General features: G+C 48.9%; 1 protein-coding gene across 1 annotated transcript in view; it reads left to right on the top strand.

Moving 5' to 3' along the window:
* LOC309545909 (bromodomain and WD repeat-containing protein 1-like) overlaps positions 1–20,628 on the top strand; it is a 348,182-nt gene that overhangs the window by 173,883 nt on the left and 153,671 nt on the right. Inside the window, exon 12 of the mRNA XM_082245330.1 lies at positions 4,270–4,310. Within this exon, the coding sequence (XP_082101456.1) occupies positions 4,270–4,310 (41 nt within the window). The remainder of the gene's footprint in view (positions 1–4,269; positions 4,311–20,628) is intronic.

Below are 20,628 nucleotides of genomic sequence, written 5' to 3'. Positions count from 1 at the left end.
CCCACCCCTCATGTTTTGACTGCTTTGGGGCATCCCCATGAGTCTGATTAAGGAGAGCTTAGTCTATCGAATGTTAACGAAAACTGGATTTTTGTAAGAACTTTTCTCTGAAGTTCAACAGAAGCAGCACCCGCCCCTCTACTTTAGAGTTATGGGGTTTTTATCTGACACTGCTTGCAACACTACTGTTTGAGTAAAGCAGAGCCTGAGGGGGTATGCCTGCTGGGACAGCCCCCATAGGTGTGGACAAGTTTTTTTTTTTTTTTTTTTTTCTGCCTAGTGACTATCCCTAGAAGGAGGAGCATAACCCTAGGAGTCTATAATAAGGGGGGCTGCGTCTGAATTTTTGTAAGAACTTACCGTAAAATCCTTTTCTCTGAAGTTCATAGACAGTTTTTTCTTTTTTCATTATTTTCTGTTCCTGTGAGAACTATAGTCAACCGCCGGACTGGGCGACGCACGGGATATCCTAGAGCCTTACGATCTTCACAGTCTGGCCAGTGAGCTGGACCCGACCTTAGCTCCACTCTAGGTTGGCCGCGACCTAGCCTCATTGGATGGGGGCTGGCTGGCAATTTAAACGCCTCACGAGGACGCATAGCCCTGGTCATTACCTGTTTCGCAGAGTGCCTCTGGCTCTCAGCACCCCAATTCCAAGATGGTGCGGTGGTCTGCTTGGAGTGGTGCCCATCCAGTTCCATGGTGTAGTAAGTAGTGCCACCCCCTCTCCCTTGGTGGTCTTTCGGGGTGGACGTGGGCCCCTCCCTGGGATGGTCGAACCCCTGGGATCCCCTCCACCCTCCCAGCCCCTAAACAGTCACGGTGGGTCTACTGGCGGCTGTCTGACCAAGCTGTCCGAGCTGCTGACCGAGTTGATAGAGCTTCTAATGGGCATCCACCTTTTTGAGGGCACCCTACTGCCAGCCTTGGGTGGTCGGCTCCGTTGGGACTGGCGGCTGGGAGCCCGCAAAAATTTAGGCCGCAGCTTGCGGCCTGCTGGGCTACACGGTTACTTTGCGCGCCACCGTTGAGAGGTGACCTCAGTGAGTTAAGCTGAGGCTCCCAACTCTCTCCCTGGGCATCTGCCGGACTGTGGATTTGGGCAATTGCGGCTTGGCCTCCACTGAAATTTAGGCCGCGGCCTGTGACCTGTTGGGCCATAAGGTCAGCCTGGCGCCTCCCTTAAACCGTGTAGCACTGTGGGGGGGCGCTTCATTTTTAGTGAAGTGTAGCAGCCATTGTGTGGACGGGAGTACTCTGCCTTGCGCGTCCGCATCAAGGCGGGTGGCTCCCCCCCTCAAGGGTGCTATATCCTCTATGGAGGGCGACCCTCTTCCTCTTTTGCGGGGTCTAATAAGTGGTCCTTTTGTGGACCTTTGACTGGTGTCTCCTTGTGGGACTGAAGTCGGCGGCCTCCCCTGCTTGTTATGCCATGTGGGGCAAGAATCAACGGTCTCTAGACAATCTGATTCTGTTGAGCCGGGGTACGTGAGGGTCCCTGATTCGGTGGCTTCGCTCTCCTGTGCTTTCGACATAGTAAATCTTCCTTCCCCTGTACTGGATGGTGGTCTCAAAGGTGTGCTCAGGGGTCTGGACTCTGGAAGAATCCAGACTACCGATTTGATATGCTGGACATTTCCTCTGGAGGTGTTTTCATCAGTTGTGTCTCCGGTGGGGGAGCTGGTCCTGTTGGCCTCTCATCTCAACAGGAAGGTACTTGGGTTTGTAGCACGGTGTCGGGATCCTCTGTCCGATACCACAGAGGCACTGGTGGCTCTGTCGGGGCCGGTATCGTCTGATATACGGCTTTGCTCGTCTAGAATTTCTGCCAAGACTCCTGCATAGACTTGAGGCAGAAGGGATTACGGCCTTCCTAGTGTCTTCAGACTGGCCTCGCCGGTCTTGGTATGCAGATCTGATACGGTTGGTCGTCGATGCTCCTTGGAGGCTTCCTCTTCCTTGCTGGCTTTAACGGCTTGGCTTTCAGAAGCCAGGTGCTGAAGACTAGAGGGTTGTCTGAGTTGGCGATTCCCACGCTTCTGCAAGCTAGTAGCTCTACTTGTAGGTAGATTTACCATCGCGTTTGAAGTGCCTACTTTGGGGAAGTGAATCTCTTGGGGTTCACCCCCGCTCCTTTTCGGTGACTCAGTTTGGCTTCCTCCAACGAGGTGTTGAGCAGCGTCTGGCCTGGGGGTACCATCAAGGGCCAGGTTCGGCCTTGGTGATTTTGCTTTCATCGTTGTTTGGCTACGCTTCTGTGGTTCGCACCGTTGTTCAGGGGGTTTGCCACTTGGCTCCCCCGGTGCGGTCTCCAATGTCCTTGTGGGATCTCAATTTGGTGCTGTCGGTTCTTCAGTAACCGTCATTGGAACTTATTCGCAAGATTCCTCTGCTTACTTTGTCCCAGAAGGTAGCCTTCGTGTGGCTTTTTCTTCTGCATGGAGGGTTCAGAGCTGGCAGCTTGTCTTGTCGTTCACCTTACTTGGTGGTTCTTAGAGATAAGTGGTGTTGTCCCTGCCAGTCCTTCCTTACTAATGTCGTTTCTGGTTTCCTTTTACATAAATACATTGTGTTGCCTTCCTTGTGTCCTAAGCACTCCATTGTGCTCATGGGATCTCAACTTGGTGCTGCCGGTTCTTCAGTAACCGCCATTAGAACATATTTGCAAGATTCCTCTTCTTACATTGTCCCAGAAGGTAGCCTCCTAGTGGCTTTTACTTCTGCAGGGAATATGTCGGAGCTGGCAGCTTGTCTTGTCGTTCACCTTACTTTGGTGGTTCACTGAGATAAGTGGTGCTTTGTCCCTGCCAGTCTTTCCTTACGAATGTCGACTCTGGTTTCCTTTTACATACATTGTGTTGCCTTCTTTGTGTCCTAAGCATAAGCACCCTAAAGAGATTGCCTTACATTCTTTGGATGTTCCATAAATCGGATGGACCCCGTAAGGGGCTGGCCGTGTCTGCTACTACCATTTCCTGATGGATCAGGCAGATGGTGGTGCAGGCTTATTCCATTAAGGGTCAGGATCCTCCTCTCCCTGTTAAGGCGCATTCTACGTAAGCGCTTAGTGCCTCTTGGGCCTTCTGTCAGGCGTCAGTGGTGCAGGTTTGCAAGACGGCCACCTGGTCGTTCCATGCACACTTTCACAAGGTTTTTTAAGGTGGACGTGTTGGCATCTGCAGATGCTTCCTTTGGACGCAAGGTTTTCCAGGCTGCTGTTAGAGAGGATTAGTCCTCTTTGTAGGTGTACTTTTTTTGTCAGATGAGCTCCTGTTTTACCTGGTTGGCTACGTTTGCCTTTGGGAAGTATATTTATTGCTGTGTTCTTCCCACCCCTCATGTTGACACTGCTTTGGGACATCCCAAGGGTCAAGAAGATATGGAGCTGTGTACGTCAATGAACAAAAAAGAAAACTGGATTTTTGTCTTTCCGTAAAATCCTTTTCTCTGATGTTCATTAATGGACACAGAACCCGCCCCTCTATTGAGTTGGGTTATATGTTATTCTGACACTGCTTGTTACAAAACTGAAGACCTATAGCAGGAAGTTGGAGTATACCTCCTGGGACTGCCTATTAAGCATAGTCAAACTTTTTTCCATCTAGTGTCCTACTCCTGTAGGGGACAGCATAACCCAAGGGTCAAGAAGATATGGAGCTGTGTCTGTCAATGAACATCAGAGAAAATGTTTTTATGGTAAAACAAATAATCCAGATTTTTGTCACCCTAGAGTAAGAATTGTACTGCACACCATGTTTAGATTCTCCCAAGCCGCTGCTCCTTTGAATAGTGCATGTCTGTCTACAAGCTGCCGACAAGTGGGAGACTGCTGCCTAGTAGAAAACAATAGTTAGGTTGAGGCTGACCACACCCACTTGTCTGCAGCTTCAGGACACAGCCAGTTAATTCCTTGTAATGCCTTCTACACACAATGAGAAAATGGGATGGAAAAAAAAATACGATCGTCCAATAATCTTTGTTATTACAAAGACAGCCTATATCAAATGCACACTGAAGCTGGCCCTACAAAGCTCAAATTCATGTCCATTCTTGCTGAATCGACTAAGATTCATGCTGTGGGTTGCTCTTTCTGCTCTGCTCTACAAATGTTGATAAATCAAAGGAGATAGGTGGATAATTATCACCCAAACAGTAACTGCAGTTTTCTGGGGGTCTGTGTTTATTTACATGTCCAAATATTTTTTTTTGTTGGCTAATGTGCAGTTTGCATCTTCTGCTGTCTGAAAAGTTTTTATTTTTTTTGTGCAGGACATAATTGACAGTATCCTCTTCTCATTCAACAGTGAAAGGTATGTTTTTAATTTCTTACTGACACATGGAAAGTGGATTTGAAGCTGTAGGTGTATGCATGAAAAATTGTGTTTAAACTTCTAGAATTATTACTTTTTTTTTTTTTTTTTACATTATCATGTTGGATGTATTTTCATTTCTGTAGTTGTATATAAATGTAATTTCTCTATCGTTAAATGACAGACGCAACTCCATATTCTTCTTAATCATTGGGTTATGCTGCCCTCGAGAGGAGTAGGACACTAGGCCCGAAAAAACTTTACCACGCCTATGGGGCAGTCCCTGAAGGCATACACCCACTCACTCTGCTATAGGATTCCGTTTTTCTGCCTAGTTTAGAAGTAGGACCTAGTTCCCGACTTGTTTTCTTATTTTAAAGGGAACTTTTCTTAAAATTTTAGTTTTTTTTAGCTAGTTATGTTCCTGAGAGAACTGCAATTAACAGTCGGACTGGATAGCCTAGATCCTTAAGGTCTCCAAATCTGGCTAGTGAGCGTGTGCAGGTTATAGCCCCGCGCTAGGCCTCGCCAGGACAGAGCACCAATGGATGGGGGGGAAGCACACAACCTGGTTCGGAGTCGCAGCGAGCCCCTTGGCCGTCAGCACCCCCCCAACCTGAGTGAAGATGTAGCCTGTCTGGAGTGGCGCCCTCCCCATAGCTCTTTCGATCTCAGGGTGGATGTCGGCCCCTCCTTGGGGTTTTCGGACCCCCCTTCCATTTCCCCCAGCCCCTCTAACAGTCACGGTGGTCTTTTGGTGTGTGCATCACAGGGGGCCCCCCTCTCCCACTTTGTAGGGGGATATGTCCTTTATGGTGGGCGACCCTTAGGTCTAATAGGGGTCTTTTTGTGTAACTATAGCCGGCGTCTCCTTGCGGGACTGTGGTCGGCGACCTCCCCTGCTTGTGTTCTCAGGGTGAGCTTGGCATATAGCGACTCTACTGGGTCTGCGTCCAAGCACATCGGGCGCTCTGCGTTGAGGATGATTCCTTTTTTACTGCACATGCGCATGCAAGGGCGCTGGTGGATGCACTAATTGTATAGGTGCAGAAAATATTAACATCGGGCGCGCCGGTCCCCTCGGGGCTCGCAGATCCCCTAAAAGCGGCAAAGGTACTCCCTTTTCCCGCCTACTGTGACAAAATTGTCCCAAGTCAGTGGAGTTGTTCTAAATGCAATAATGGTAACCACGCATGGTGTGGCTAAAAAGTTGGTCTGCGGACCAGGCTTATAACAAGGCTCCATCCGATCTTCCCTTTACGGGGGACCGCCTGTTTGGGTCTTTGGATGAACTGATCAAAGGACTCACAGGTGGGAAGAGTACTCTTCTCCCTCTAGCTGCTAAGGGCAAGTCACTGTGTAATAGACGGGGCCCTTATTTTTCAGCATGCAGGTGACCCCTTCGTGCCTTGGGCGCGCAGGAGAAAGGACCTAAGCCATTTAGGTCATCTGGGGGTTCGAAGAAGACGTGGTTGGGTATGCCGAGACAGGCTCCTCCAGATCTACAGACAAATCTCCGTCTGCATGAAGGGACGCCCTCACCTGTATCTGGGGTAGGGGGACGTCTTCGTTTTCTGTCCGGATACAGTGACCTCCTTGATTCAGGACAAATGGGCCCACGAGCTACTCTGATCAGGTTACAAGATCAAATTCAGGTCCCAACTGTCAGACAGATTCTTCAGATCAGTTAAGGGATCTACGAGAGGCGGTACAAGATTCTTCACTCGGGAATGCTTTCAAGGGTTTTTTTTCAAACCTGCTTACTGTTCCCAGAAGGGAAAGTGCGTCCATTTCTGGACCTCAAGGCTCTGCATCGCTTTGTGCGGATACAGAGGTTTTGAATGGAGTCCATTCGCATGGTAGTGGCGTTCCTACACCAAGAAGACTTTTTGGCCTCTTTTGATATCGACGACTCATATCTGCACATCCCTATTTACGCTTGACACCAGTGTTTTCTTTGCTTCCCTGTAGGAGAGGAACATTATCAATTTGTGGCGTTACCCTTTGGTCTCGCCTCCGCCCCCAGGGTCTTCACCAACATGTTGGCTCCAGTATTGGCATTACTGTGACAGCGGGGGATTGGGGTACAAAGGTACCTGGACGATCTCTTAAGAGCAGACTCCTACTTAGTTCTGTTGTGCGATCTGTCAATCACTGTACGGACTCTGTAAGAGTTTGGTTGGACCATCACTTTTAGAAAATCCGCTCTGGTCCCAGCCTCCAAAATGGTTTATCTGGGACAAACTCTGGACTCAGCCTCTGTGAGGGTGTTTCTTTCCCCGGGAAAAGCTGCAAAAGTTGCAGAGGGTGTTTCGGTTGCTGTTATCCAGCACTCTGTCCTCATTGCGGACTTTCATACAAACTCTAGGCCTGATGGTGTCTACCTTCGGGGTGGTTCCATTTTGTCAGTTCCACAAGAGATCTCTGCGAAGGGGTATTGTTTTCAAGTGGAACAAGGATCCAAAATCTTTGGACAATCTGATTTGGTTAAGTCAAAACGCAAGAAGGTGGCGGTTTCGTTCCTTGGCCCTGCGTCAGGGCAAGTCCTTCCTTCCATTGTATTGGACCGTGGTAACCACGGATGCCAGCCTGTCTGGCTGGGGAGGTTGGGGGCACTGTGAAAGCTGAGTGATAGCTTTGCTTGAGTGACTGGACAAATTGTCTGCAGGGTTGTCCGGTTCGGATTCAATCAGACAATGCCACGACCATGGTTTACATAAATCATCAAGGGGTCACCAAGAGTGTCCTGGCGGCCTGGGAAATGGCCGCTATCCTAATATTGGCAGAAAATTTTGTTCCAGCCCCCTCTGCAGTGCAAATACCCGGAGTGGAGAACTGGCAGGCAGATTACTTGAGTCGTTAGGTGTTGGATCAGGGGGAATGGTCCCTGCATCCGAAGGTGTTTCATCTGTTTTGTATCCGTTGGGGGACACCCGATGTAGACCTGTTAGTTTCTTGGCTCAACGAAAATGTACAGAGGTTTGTAGTCGGGTCTTGAAATCCTCTGGCCAATGCCACAAACGCACTGGTCGCTCCTTGGGGTCCGTATCGGCTGATCCATGCATTTCCTCTGCTGATACTTCTGCCAAGGCTTCTGCGCAGAATAGAGAATGGAACGGATTCCGGTCATTCTGGTGGTCCCAGACTGGCCTCGCCAGTCTTGGTAAGCAGATCTGGCAATAGTCTAGTCAGGAGTAAGGACCTAGTTCCTTGCTGGAATCTCTGGTCTGGCAATTTTTTTTTTTAACCACTTGCAGACCACCGCACCACTACCTACTGTGGCGGTCAGCCGCTCCTGGACAAACAGACGTAGGGCTACGTCGCTCGCCCAGGAGCCTGTAGGGGGCGAGCACGCGCTGCCGGAGGCGCGCTCCTGCCCCCGCTCATTCGCAGGCATCCCTGTGCGTGACCGGCCGCTCTGATGTCCGCCGGCCACTCACGATCTCCCACTGGAGAGGGAGAAAGGCAGACGGCTGATGTAAACACAGCCGTCTGTCATTCTCTCTGATGTAACTGCAGAGACTATACGATCCTGCTATGTAGGATCATATGTCTCTGTGGTTACATCACAAGCCACGCTCCCCCCCCCCCCCCCACAGTTAGAATCACGCCCCTAGTGATGCATTTAACCCACTGATCACCAATAAAGTTAACCCCTTCCCTGCCAGTGTCATTTTTACAGTAACAGTGCATATGTATAGCACTGATTACTCTAGTAATGTCACTGGTACCCCCAAAAGTGTCAAAATGTCAGTCAAGGGTCCGATTTGTCCGCCGCAATGTCGCAGTCCCGCAAAAAATATCGCAGATCGCCGTCATTACTAGTTAAAAAAAAAAAAAAAAAACCCATAAAAATGACAAATCTTTCCCGTAGTTAGTAAACACAATAACTTTTGCGCAAACCAATCAAAATACGCTTATTGCGATTTTTTTTTTTTTTTTTTAATTTTTTTTTTTTTTACCAAAAATATGTAGCCGAAAACAAATTGGCCTAAAATGTTAAATTTTGATCTTTACATTTTTATTTTGGGAATTTCATATAAAAAAAATGTGAAATTTTATTTTTTCAAAATTGTCGGTCTTTTTTTGTTTTATAGCACAAAATTTAAAAATCACACAGGTGATCAAATACCACCAAAAGAAAGCTCTGTTTATTGGAAAAAAAGGACGTCAATTTCATTTGGGTACAGCTTAGCACGACCGCGCAATTGTCCGTTAGTCACGCAGTGCCGAATTGCAAAATAGGCCCTAGTCTTTGAGCAGCCAAATCCTCCGGGGCTTAAGTGGTTAATTTGAATTTTTTTTCCTCTTTATTATTTTGTTCCTGTGAGAATCTACAATCAAGTGTTGGACTGGGCGACGAACTGGATAACCTAGATCCTTGGGGTCCCCCCAGTGAGACCAGCGAGCGCGTGCAGACGTCTAAGCTGGTTTCCGGACAAATGGGTCCACAAAGTCATTTGCTTCCGGCTACAAGATGGTTTCGATCGTATCCTTCGGAAAGGTTGTCCTCTTCCAATCTGTGCTTATCCCCGGATCACTTAGGGGATCTCCATGGGGCAGTGTTACTTCAAGGGGTTATTGCCTTCCGGTTCTGACATCGGAATGTTTTCAAGGTTTTTACTCAAACCTGTTTACAGTTCTGAGGAAGGAAGGCAAGGTGCATCCTATTCTGGACCTCAAGGCTCTAAACTGCTTTGTGGGGGTACAGAAGTTCCAAATGGAGTCCATTCGCACAGTAGTGGCTTCCCTACATTAGAGGGATTTCCTCGCCTCCATCGACATCAAGGACCACCTACCTTTACATCCCAATATGTGTCGCGCACCAGCGCTTCTTCCGCTTTGCATTATCAGTTTGTGGCGTTACCCCTTGGTCTCGCCACTGCTCCTCAGGTATTCACAAAAGTATTGGCCCCGGTGCTAGCATTGCTGCATCAGCGGGGGATAGCGGTACTGGGGTATCTGGACTATCTGCTTTTGCGAGCAGAGTCTTCGACTGCTCTGTTGGACAACTTGGAGATTACTCTGAAGGAAGTTGATTGGATTCTGAATCTTCAGAAGTCTGCTCTGGTTCCATCCACAAGCCTGGACTATCTGGGTCTGACACTGAACTCGGCCTCAGCCAGAGTGTTTCTTCCTCAGGAAAATTTTCAGAAATTGCAGGAGGCAATTCAGCTTTTGCTGTCCAGCAGATGGTCATCTCTTTGAACTTGCATGCGGGTGCTGGTCCTGATGGTGTCTACCTTCGAGGTTTTTCCGTTTGCACAGTTCCACACAAGATCTCTGCAAAAGGAGATTCTGGTAAAATGGAACAAGGATCCTCAGTCTCTAGACAATCTGACCCTGTTGAGCCGGAGTTTGAGGGGGTCCCTGGTTTGGTGGCTTCATTCTCTGGCACTTTGTCAGTGAAAATAATTTCCACCCCTGTACTGGATGGTCGTCACCATGGACGCCAGCCTTTCTGGCTGGGGAGGCGTCCTTGGCACAGAGTGTGCTCAGGGGGTCTGGACTCTGGAAGAGTCCAGGCTTCCGATCACTGTACTGGAGCTCCCAGCGATCAGACTTTTTGTCTGGATCATTGGACAAGTCGTCGTCAGGGGTGTCCGGTACAGATTCAATCAGACAATGCCACGGCCTATGTCAATCACCAAGGGGGCACAAGAAGTTTCTTGGTGGCTCGGGAAGTAGCCGGCATTCTAATGTGGGCAAAACAAATCGTTTCAGCCCCCTCTGCTGTACACATTACAGGGGTGGAAAATTGGTAGGTGGATTACCTCAGTCGACAAGCGGCGTTTGACCAGGGGGAATCCTGGAGGTGTTTCATCAGTTGTGTCACTGGTGGGGAACTCCCGAGGTGGATGTGTTGTCCTCTTGCCTCAACAGGAAAGTGCAGAGGTTTGTGGCACGGTCTCTGGATCCTCTAGCTGTCGCCACAGATGCATTAGTGGCTCCTTGGAGTCAGTATCGTCTGATTTACGCCTTTCCTCCTGTCAAGCTTCTGCTGAGACTGCGCAGGATCAAGGCATTCCGATCATCTTAGTGGCTCCAGACTGGTCTCGCCGGTCTTGGTATGCCGATCTGGTACTGTTGGTCGCCGATGCTCCTTGGAGACTTCTTCTTAGGGAAGATCTACTGTTCCAAGGACCAATCTTCCATCCTGCTTTACAGTCGCTGGCTTTGACGGCTTGGCTGTTGAAAGCTAGGTCCTGAAGGATAGAGGGTTGTCTGAATCGGTGATTTCTACAATGTTAAAAGTTAGAAAATCTAGAAGATTTACCATCTTACTTGGAATACGTACATTGCGTAGTGTGAATCCTTCAGGGTTCACACGCGCTCCTCTTCGGTGATTCGGATCTTGGCTTTCCTCCATCGATGATCAGCACCTGGCCTTAAGTACCATCAAGGGCCAGGTCACGGCCTTGGCGGTTTTCTTTCAACATCTGTTGGCCACACCTTTATCCAGGGAGTGAGACACTTGGTTCTTCCAGTGCAGTCGCCGTTGCCGCAGTGGGACCTCAATTTGGTGTTGTCGGTTCTCCAGAAGCCTCCCTTTGAAAATATTTGGGAGGTTCCCCTGCGCACGTTATCCCAGAAGGGTGGCCGTTTTGATGGCTATCACTTCTGTGCACAGGGTGTCGGAGCTGGCGGCACTGTCTTTTCGTAACCTTACCTAGCGGTTTACAAGGATAAGGTGGTTCTTCCACGTCAGTCGTTCCTTCCGAAGGTTGTCTCTGGTTTTCACTTAAATGAAGACATAGTGTTGCCTTCCCTTTGTCCCAGGCCTAAGCATCCTAAGAAAATTGTTTTGCATTCCCTGGATGTGGTTCGGCCAATAAGGGTGTACTTGGCAGCTACGGAGTCTTTTAGAAAGTCAGACTCACTATTTGTCCTCACGGATGGACCTTGCAAAAGGCTGGCTGCTTCTGCTGCGACCATTTCCAGATGGATGAAAACAGGCTTTGGGACGTCCCATATAGTCATGAAGAGGAGGAGCCGTGTCCGTCAATGAACGAAAGAGAAAATGGGATTTTTGACTTACCGTAAAATCTATTTCTTTGATGTTCATTGATGGACACCGCACCCGTCCCTCTATGGAGTTGGGTTTTTTCTTCTGACACTAGTTGTAACAAAACCTGAATACCTATAGCAGAGAGTGGGAGTATACCCTTCGTGACTGGGCCATAGGCGTAGTCAAGTTTTTGTCTGCCTAGTGCCATCCTCCTGTAGGGGGCAGTATAAACCATGTAGTCATGAAGATAAGGCGCTGTGTCCATCAATGAACATCAGAGAAATGGATTTTACGGTAAGTCAAAAATCCCATTATATTGCAGCCTGCCAGTGCTGATCGAATGCTGATCGTCTGTTGGTTTTTCAGAATGTCCGTTTGACAGAAGCAGGACAGGCTGCTGTATACACTTGCCGAAAGTCAGCTGGTTTCTGTTGAACCGACCATTAAATAACAAAATGTTCTAGAATTCTTTTAGAAGTACAGCTAAATCTTGTTTGTCTGTACTCTCCTGTGGATCACAGGAGTGCAGTTAATTCTGCGCTCTTGTGACCCGTTTTCAGCCGACAGCAGGCTAAAGCCAAGGTGCATATGATTTTATTTTAAAACGCAATCCCTTCTCTTTTTTTAAACTGGGAGAAATGCTAACTTGCAAAAAAAGTTTCTGTCTTAAACCAGACATCCAGAATCTTTTTATTGCATGTACCTTCCCATCTTTAACATTGTTTGAATAAGTGAACAGTATACGAAGTCTGTTCTGCAAAAGCTTAGTTTTGTGACATACTGAGAAACGGGTATAAGCAGCAACATTTCAGTGAAATTGATTTTGCCTTCAAGAAAATTCACCTCCATGAAAAAGGTATAAAATCATTTGAAGTTGTTGTGAAAGGAATTTCTCATCCCTAGACATGGATAAACAAAACTGAGACTTCATAGACAAAATGTTATAAAAAATTAAACTGGAGGCAATTTAGGTAGATGTAGCTCCTATGGTTTTCCTCAGTTTTTAAGCTGTTGACAGAAACGGCAGGCTGGGTGGAAAATCCTTGTCTAAACAGTGACTGCGTCCAGTCAGATGGAGTCGTTGTTTTAGGTATTCAGGCCACTGGCAGGGGAGATTCCTCCATCCATGCCATTTGGCATGGATGTGGGAAACAATCTATTTTCTTTTCTTTCGTTCATTGACGGACACCGCTCCATATCTTCTTGATCGTTGGGTTATGCTGCCCCCTAAAGGAGTAGGGCACTAGGCGGGAAAAAATTGACTACGCTTATAGGGCAGTCCTAGGGGGTATGCTCCCTCTTCCTGCTATAGGACTTCAGTTTTTTTTCTGCCTAGTCAGGAGTAAGGACCTAGCTCCCTGCTGGGATCTTTGGTCTTATTTTTTTTTTTCATTTTTTAACAGGACCTTTTTATCTTTTATTTATCTTCTACAATCAATTCTGTTCCAGTGAGAACTACAATCAACTGCCAGACTGGGTAGCGCACTGGATATCCTAGATTCTCGCGGTCTCCCCAGTCTGGCCAGCGAGCGCGTACAGACTGCAGCTCGGTGCACTGCTAGGTCGGCCTGCGACATAGCCCCACTGGACGGGGGCAGGCCGGCGAGTTAAACGTCTCGCGAGGACGCTCACGACCTGGTCGCGGCCTAATTCGCAGTGTACCTCTGGCCCGCAGCACCCCCCATTCCAAGAAGGGGAGGTGACCTGTTCGGAGTGGTGCCTGCCCCATTCCAAGTTGTGGCGAGTAGTATCCCACCCTCTCTAGGAAACTTTGGGTGGATGTGGGCCTCCCCCATGTGTCCTTCATACCCTAATGGTACCTCTCCTCACTAGTGGGGTTCCCCAGCGCTACCACCCACTCAGTAGCTGAGGGTCCCTCTGGATCTCAGTCTGCTCTGGCGGCCATGATGGCAGTCCGGCAGTCTCTGGTGTCCATAGTGGATATGAAAAGCGCCCTCCACCTTCACCTGCATCCTCTGCATCCGCAGATTTTGAGGCTAATTTTTTCAACGCGGACAGGAGTCACCCCGTGGGGTTTGCGTCCATGCACTTGGAGTGCTCTGACAGTAAGGATGAATCCTCTTCCACTTCATCTGTATCAGTGTTGGAAACTTTGAAAATGGAGAACGGTTCAATTTTGTACCCGCAGACCATCCAAGGTGACTATGGTTTTCCGCTTTCCTGCCTATTTAGGCGAGATTGTTGCAAGTCAGCGGTGTTTCCCGAAACGCATGGTTGGGATACCTAAGCGTTTCGCTAGGAGGTATCCTTTTGAGTCCCTCTTAAAGAAACTGACAGTTCCACGGCAGTAATCAGCACGGGTTTACAAATGGGCGTTCTTGTCAAACCAATCTCTTAACATTCTACGAGGGGGTGAGCTGTGAGCTAGATAGGGGGAGACCAGTGGATGTGGTGTACTTGGATTTCGCTAAGGCGTTTGATACAGTTCCCCACAAGCGCTTAATTTATAAAATAAGGTCTGCAGGTATCGACAGCAGGGTTTGCTCTTGGATACGGAATTGGCTTAAAGGCCGTGTCCAAAGGGTGGTAATAAACAGCGCATACTCAGACTGGTCTGAGGTTGTAAGCGGGGTGCCCCAGGGCTCAGTCCTGGGACCAACCTTGTTCAATTTATTCATAAACAACATTGAGGACGGGATCAGTAGTACGTTATCAGTTTTTGCAGATGACACAAAATTGGCCAGGGCAATAATTGCACAGCATGAAGCAGATATCCTACAGAATGACCTGGACAAAATAACGGAGTGGGCAACGACATGGCAAATGAGGTTTAACGTGGAGAAATGTAAGGTTTTGCACTTGGGGACTAAAAACATTAAAAACACAATACACGTTAGGAGGGGAACCAAAAATGGAGAAGGATCTGGGAGTCTTGGTTGATGATAGATTAGGCAACAGCATGCAATGTCAAGCGGCAGCTGCCAAGGCCAGCAGAATATTAGCATGCATAAAGAAAGGGATGTATTCCAGAGATAAGACTATAATCCTTCCACTTTATAAAACTCTGGTCCGACCGCATCTGGAGTATTCTGTCCAGTTCTGGTCGCCAGTCCTCAGGAGGGATGTGTTGGAGCTGGAGAGAGTCCAGAGAAGGGCAACTAAACTAATTAGGGGATTGGAGGACCTTGACTATCAAGAGCGTCTGCAATCGCTCGATTTATTCTCCCTGGAGAAGAGACGTCTGAGGGGGGATATGATGGCAATTTATAAATATCTTAATGGGGATCCCAGCTTAGAAAAAAAGCTGTTCATTTGAAGGGATTGCATGAGGACTCGAGGGCATACAATGCGATTAGAGGAGAAGTGTTTTAACCTCAGGCAACGCAGGGGTTTCTTTACTGTTAGGGCTACAGGATTGTGGAATTCTCTACCACAAGAGGTGGTTTCTGCGGGTAGTATGGTGGCTTTCAAAAGACTCTTAGACTTACATCTCAAGGATCAGAACATTCAGGGGTATGTGAGATGATTACAGCCACACACACCTACACAGGTTGAACTGGATGGACTATTGTCTTTATTCAACCTCACCTACTATGTAACTATGTAACCCTTTTACCCTGGCAGGTTCCACTTTGAGGCCAGTGTTTCCCATACCCTTGGTCCCCCAGACCTTGACAGAATGGGCAAAGCTTCTGCGCCAGGATTTGGAAGGGGGTCAGCATCCTCTTGAGCTGGTGGATCCGTTGATACAGGGGTTACAGTATATCTGTGGTGCCTCTCTGGACGCGGCCACTTTAGCCTGCAGGCTGTCTGTTACAGCAGTGACCCTTTGCTGCGTGATTTTGGTTGAAATATGCTGGTCTGCGGACCAGGCATCCAAAAAGGTTCTGATGGATCTCTCCTTTGTGGGGGGACCGCTTGTTCGGAGCTTCTATGGAAGAGATCATTAAAGGTCTCACGGGAGGTAAGAGCACCCTGCTTCCGCAGGTTACTAAAAGCAGAGAGCCTCGCCGCAAACGTGGTGCTATTTTCTCGGCCCACAATCGGCCCTTTCATCCCATGGGGTCGCAGGCCAATTGTTCAAAATCCCCCCGCACCTTCTCGGGAGGTTCCAAGAGACCCTGGGTTGGTGAGTCAAAAGCAGGTCCTCCTCTGCCTGAAGGGGTGCTTTCACTCGTACATGGGGTGGGGGGACGTGTTCACTTCTTTCCAGACCCATGGACCTCTTTTATTCAAAATAAATGGGTCCGGTTACAAGATCGAGTTTCGGTCCTTGTCCCCAGCAAGGTTCTTTCCTTCCAACCTGCGCCTGTCTCCGGATCGGCTGCAGGGCCTTCTCGGGGCGGTTCAGGATTTCACTCATTTACTCTCACAAGGAGTGATCGTACCAGTTCCAGAGACGGAACATTTTCAAGAGTTTTATTCAAACCTATTTACTGTCCCCAGGAAGATGGACAAGGTCCGTCCAATCTTGGATCTCAAGGCCCTGAACCTCTTTGTGCAGGTTCGGAAATTTCGAATAGTCCATTCGCACGGGAGTTGCATCCCTTTTATCAAGGGGATTTTCTGGCCTCTATTGATATCAAGGACGCTTACCTTCAATTCTCAATATATGTCGGGTACCAACGTTTTCTTCACTTTGCCGTAGGTGAAGAGCACTATCAATTTGTGGTGTTACCCTTTGGTCTCGCCTCAGCTCCTCGGGTGTTCACAATTGTGTTGGGCCCGGTGTCAGCCTTGGTCAGGCAGAGGGGATTGCTGTACTGGGGTTCCTGGACAATATCCTTCTGCGAGGAGAGTCTCCGTCTGCCCTACAGGACAATTTGGACATCACTGTGCGAACTCTGCAAGAGTTCGACTGGACGCTGAATTTTTAAAAATCAGCTCTGACTTTGTCCAACAAATTGGACTACCTGGGCCTGACTGTGGATTTAGCCTCGGCTCAGGTGTTTCTTCCGGAAACAAAACTGCTGAAGTTGCAACCGGGGATTCGGCTCCTGTTATCCAACCGCCGGTCATCTCTTAGGACTTGCATGCAATTGGTGGGTTTGATGGTCTCCACTTTGGAGGCGGTTCCATTTGCTCAGTTTTATACCAAACCTCTGCAAAAGGAGATTTTGGCCAAATGGGACAAGAATCATCAGTTCCTGGATAATCTGATCATGTTGAGCTGGGGTACGAGGGGATCCTTGCTGTAGTGTGTCTGTTCCCTAGCACTTAGGCAGGGAAAGTCCTTTCTTCCATTGTACTTGGCGGTTTCCAAGGATGCCAGCCGATTGGGGTGGGGGAAGTGTCTTGGGCACGGAATCGGCCTAGGGGGTTTGGTCTCGGGAGGAGTCCAGTCAATATCCTGGCAATTCGGGTGATCAGGCTTTGCCTGTCCCGGTGGACGGATCGTCTGCAGGGGTGTCTGTTAAGGATTTAATCAGACAATGCCACGGCTTTGGCATTTGTCAATCATCAAGGGGGCACCAATAGTGCCCTAGCAGCCAAAGAAGCGGCCGGCATTCTAAGGGTGGGCAGAACTATTTGTTCCAGCCCTCTCTACTGTGCATATTCCAGGGGTGGAAAATTGGCAGGCGGACTGTCCCTTCACCCGAAGGTGTTTGAACAACTGTGTGTCTCCAGTGGGGAACCCACGATGGGGACCTGTTAGCCTCTCGCCTCAACCGGAAGGTTCAGAGGTTTGTGGAAAGGTCTCGAGATCTCTTTGCAGACGCCTCAGACTCTCTGGTGGCCCCTTGGGGCCAGTATAGTCTATTATATGCTTTTCCTCCGCTACAGCTTCTGCTGAGACTTCTGCTCTGAATCGAGGCAGAAGGGATTCCAGTCATTCAGGTGGCCCTAGGCTGGCCTCGACATTCGTGGTATACAGGCCTGGTAAGACTGGTAGCCGATGCCCCTTGGCGACTCCCTCTCAGAGAAGATATTTTACAGAAAAGATATTTTATCTCAAGGACCAATCTTCCATCCTGCCTTATGGTCGCTGGTTTAACCGCTTGGCTATGGAAAGCTAGGTACTGAAGGACAGAGGTAGTTCCTATTTTGTTAAGAGCTAGGAAATCTACTTCTAGGAAGATTCGAGTTTGGAAGGCATACACTACTTAGTGTGAGTCTCCCCCCGTTCCTTTTCGGTGTCACGTCTGCTGGAATTTCTACAGAGAGGTGTAGATCAGCGTTTGGCCCTGGGCACCATTATTTGTCAGATTTCAGCTTTGGCAATTTTTTTCCGAATGCCTGTTGACGCCAAAATTCCTTGGTTCACACCTTTTGTGCAGGGGGTTCGCCATCTAGCTCCTCCCGTAAGGTCCGGGTGCCTCCATGGGATCTTAATCTGGTACTGTCGGTTCTTCAAAAACCACCCTTTGAAAATATTTGTGAACTTTCTCTGCTTACTCTCACAGAAGGTGGCTTTCCTGGTAGCTATTACTTTTGCACGCAGGGTGTCAGAGGCGGCTTCGCTGTCCTTTTGGGCACCTTACCTGGTGGTCCACAGGAAAAATGTGGTGCTACGCCCCTGTCAGTCATTTCTTCCTAAGGTCGTCTCGGGTTTCTCTTAAATGAAGACATTGTGTTGCCTTCTTTGTGCCCTAAGCAAAAGCAATTGCCCTACATTCTCTGAATGTGGTTTGGGTCATCCGGGTGTATTTGGCGGCGACTGAGTCGATTTGCAAGTCAATTATTTTTGTTCTTGCGGATGGTTCCTGTAAGGGGCAGGCCACTTCCGCTGTGACCATTTCTAGATTGATCAGGCAGACAGTTGTGCAGGCCTATTCCATCAAGGGTCAGGTTCCTCCTTTCCCTGTTAAGGTGCATTCTACAAGGGCGCTTAGAGCCTCCTTGGGCTGCCCTCATCGGGCGTCAGTGGTCCAGGTTTGCAAGGCAGCCACCTTGGTCGTCTGCGTACACATTCACAAGGTTTTACAAGGTGGATGTCCTCACTTCTGCGGATGCTGCTTTTTGTCTGCAAAGGCTGCTTTTGCAGAGGCTCATGTCTCTGGAGGGTGCATTTTTCCGTGGTAGATGAGTTCTAGTTGTTCCTGGTTGAGCTCTTTGGTTACCCTTCTTTGGGATTTCAGTTTATGGCTGTGTGTTTTCCCACCACTCATGCTGAAATTGCTTTGGGACGTCCCAACGGTCAAGAAGATACGGAGCTGTGTCCGTCAATGAACGAAAGGGAAAACTGGATTTTTGTTTTATCGTAAAATCCTTTTCTCATTCGTTCATTGACGTACACAGCTTCCTGTTAGAACTACAATCAACTGCCGGACTGGGTGACGCACTAGATCCTTATGGTCTCCCCAGTCTTGCCAGCGAGCGTGTGCAGACCGCAGCTCCGTGCTGACAGTTCAGCCGTTTCCTCTTCCTTTTTGATCGGCGTGCAGCAGGCAGTTGGCGATTCTATCTCCCCCTAAGTCGCTTGGTGGTGAGTTCCTGGGGCGGTATATCTCCCTTTTCCTTCTATAACAACGCTGCTGGGACCTGAAGTGCCAATGTTGCAGCTGTGGGGGAATTTCACAGCATTTTTACATTACTTTTGCTGGCGATCCTCAGGGTACCATGGAGCTCCTAGAGCATGTGTTATCACCTTATCCACTCTCAGAAGCTGCAGGGTCCTCTGGGTCTCAGTCTTCCCTGGCGGCCATGATGGCTGTCCTGCAATCATTGCTGTCAAAAGTGGACATGGCTCTCCAAAGGAGACCTAGTAAAAAGCACCCTCCTCCTTCACCTGCTTCCTCAGACTCTGAGGCTGATTCGGCCGCTGCAGATGCGAGTCACCTCACGGGGTCTGCGTCCACGCACTTCGAGTGCTCTGACAGTGAGGATGGTTCATTTTCCACTACATCTGTGCAAGAAAAGGCGCTTATAGAGGCACTGATTGTATCAGTGCGGGAAACTTTAAAAAAGGAGGACGCAGCTAATGCTGCATCAGTGCAATTTAACACCCTCAGACCATCCAAGGTGACTGTGTTCCCCTTTCCTGCCTCTTTTGATGAGATTGTCGCTAGTCAGTGGGGTTCCCCGCATGGTTGGGGATACCTAAGCGTTTCACTAGGTGGTATCCATTTGAGGAGTCCCTCTTAAAGAAACTGACATTTCCACCTGTGGTGGACTCTCAGGTTTCTAAGTTAAATAAAGTCACTTTATACCAGTGGAGAACACTCCGTCCTTTAAACACCCTTAAGATAGGAAGACTGAATCTCTGTGCCTCTCTTTTTACTGTGGCAGGTTCAATCCTGAGGCAGGTGCCATAACCTTGGTCTCCCAGACCTTAAACAGAATGGGCGAAGCTTTTGCATCAGGATTTTAAGGGGGTCAGCATCCTCCTGAGCTGGCGGTCCAGTTAATACAGGGGCTACAGTATTTTTGATGCCTCCCTGGATGAGGCCCCTTTAGCCTGCAGGGTGTCCATGACACTGGTGACCCTGCGTCGCATGATCTGGTTGAAATGCTGGTCTGCGGACCACGCCTCCAAAAAGGTGCAGACGGATCTCCCATTAGTGGGGGACTGCTTGTTTGGAGCTTCCATGGAAAAGATCATAAATGATCTCACGAGGGGCAAGAGCACCCTGTTCCCACAAGTTGCAAAGAGCAGAGAGCCTCGCCGCAAACATGGGTCCTGTCTTCTCGGCTCACAAGCGGCCCTTTCGTCCTGCAGGGTCACAGGACAAGGGTTCTAAATCCCTCCCGTACCTTCTCGGGAGGTTCCAAGAGACCCTGGTAAGTATAAAGTGGGCCCCGCAGACAAGTCCTCCTCTATCCGAAGGGACGCCATCACCTGTACATGGGGTGGGGCCAAGTCTTTGCTTCTTTCCGGACCCGTGGACCTTTCTTTTTCAGGACAAATGGGTCTACAAGTTGATTCGGTTCAGTTACAAGATCGAGTTTCGGTCCTTGCCCCGGGTAGGTTCTTTCCTTCCAACCTGCGCCTGTCCCCGAATTTGCTTTTCTGGTCAGTTCAGGATCTGCTGTCGCAGTGACTCATTGTACCAGTCCCAGTGTCGAAACATTTTCAGGGGTTTTATTCAAACCTATTTACAGTTCCCAGGAAGGAGGGCAAGGTCCATCCAATCTTGGACCTCAAGGCACTGAACCGCTATGTATGGGTTCAGAAATTCAGAATGGAGTCCATTTGCATGGTAGTGGCTTTTCTGGCCTCTACTGATATCAAGGACGCTTACCTCCATATCACAATATATGTCGGGCATCAGCGTCGTCTTCGCTTTGCCATAGGCAAGGAGCACTATCAATTTGTGGCGTTACCCTTTGGTCTCGCCTCAGCTCGTCAGGTGTTAACAAAAGTGTTGGCCTCGGTGTTAGCCATACTCAGGCAGAGGGGGGATCTCT

The sequence above is a fragment of the Pelophylax lessonae genome (genome assembly GCF_965119305.1).
Source record: "Pelophylax lessonae genome assembly, chromosome: 2".
Lineage (NCBI taxonomy): Eukaryota > Metazoa > Chordata > Amphibia > Anura > Ranidae > Pelophylax > Pelophylax lessonae.
Note: the sequence above shows the minus strand (reverse complement) of the source record. Positions and strands in the feature narration are given on the sequence as shown.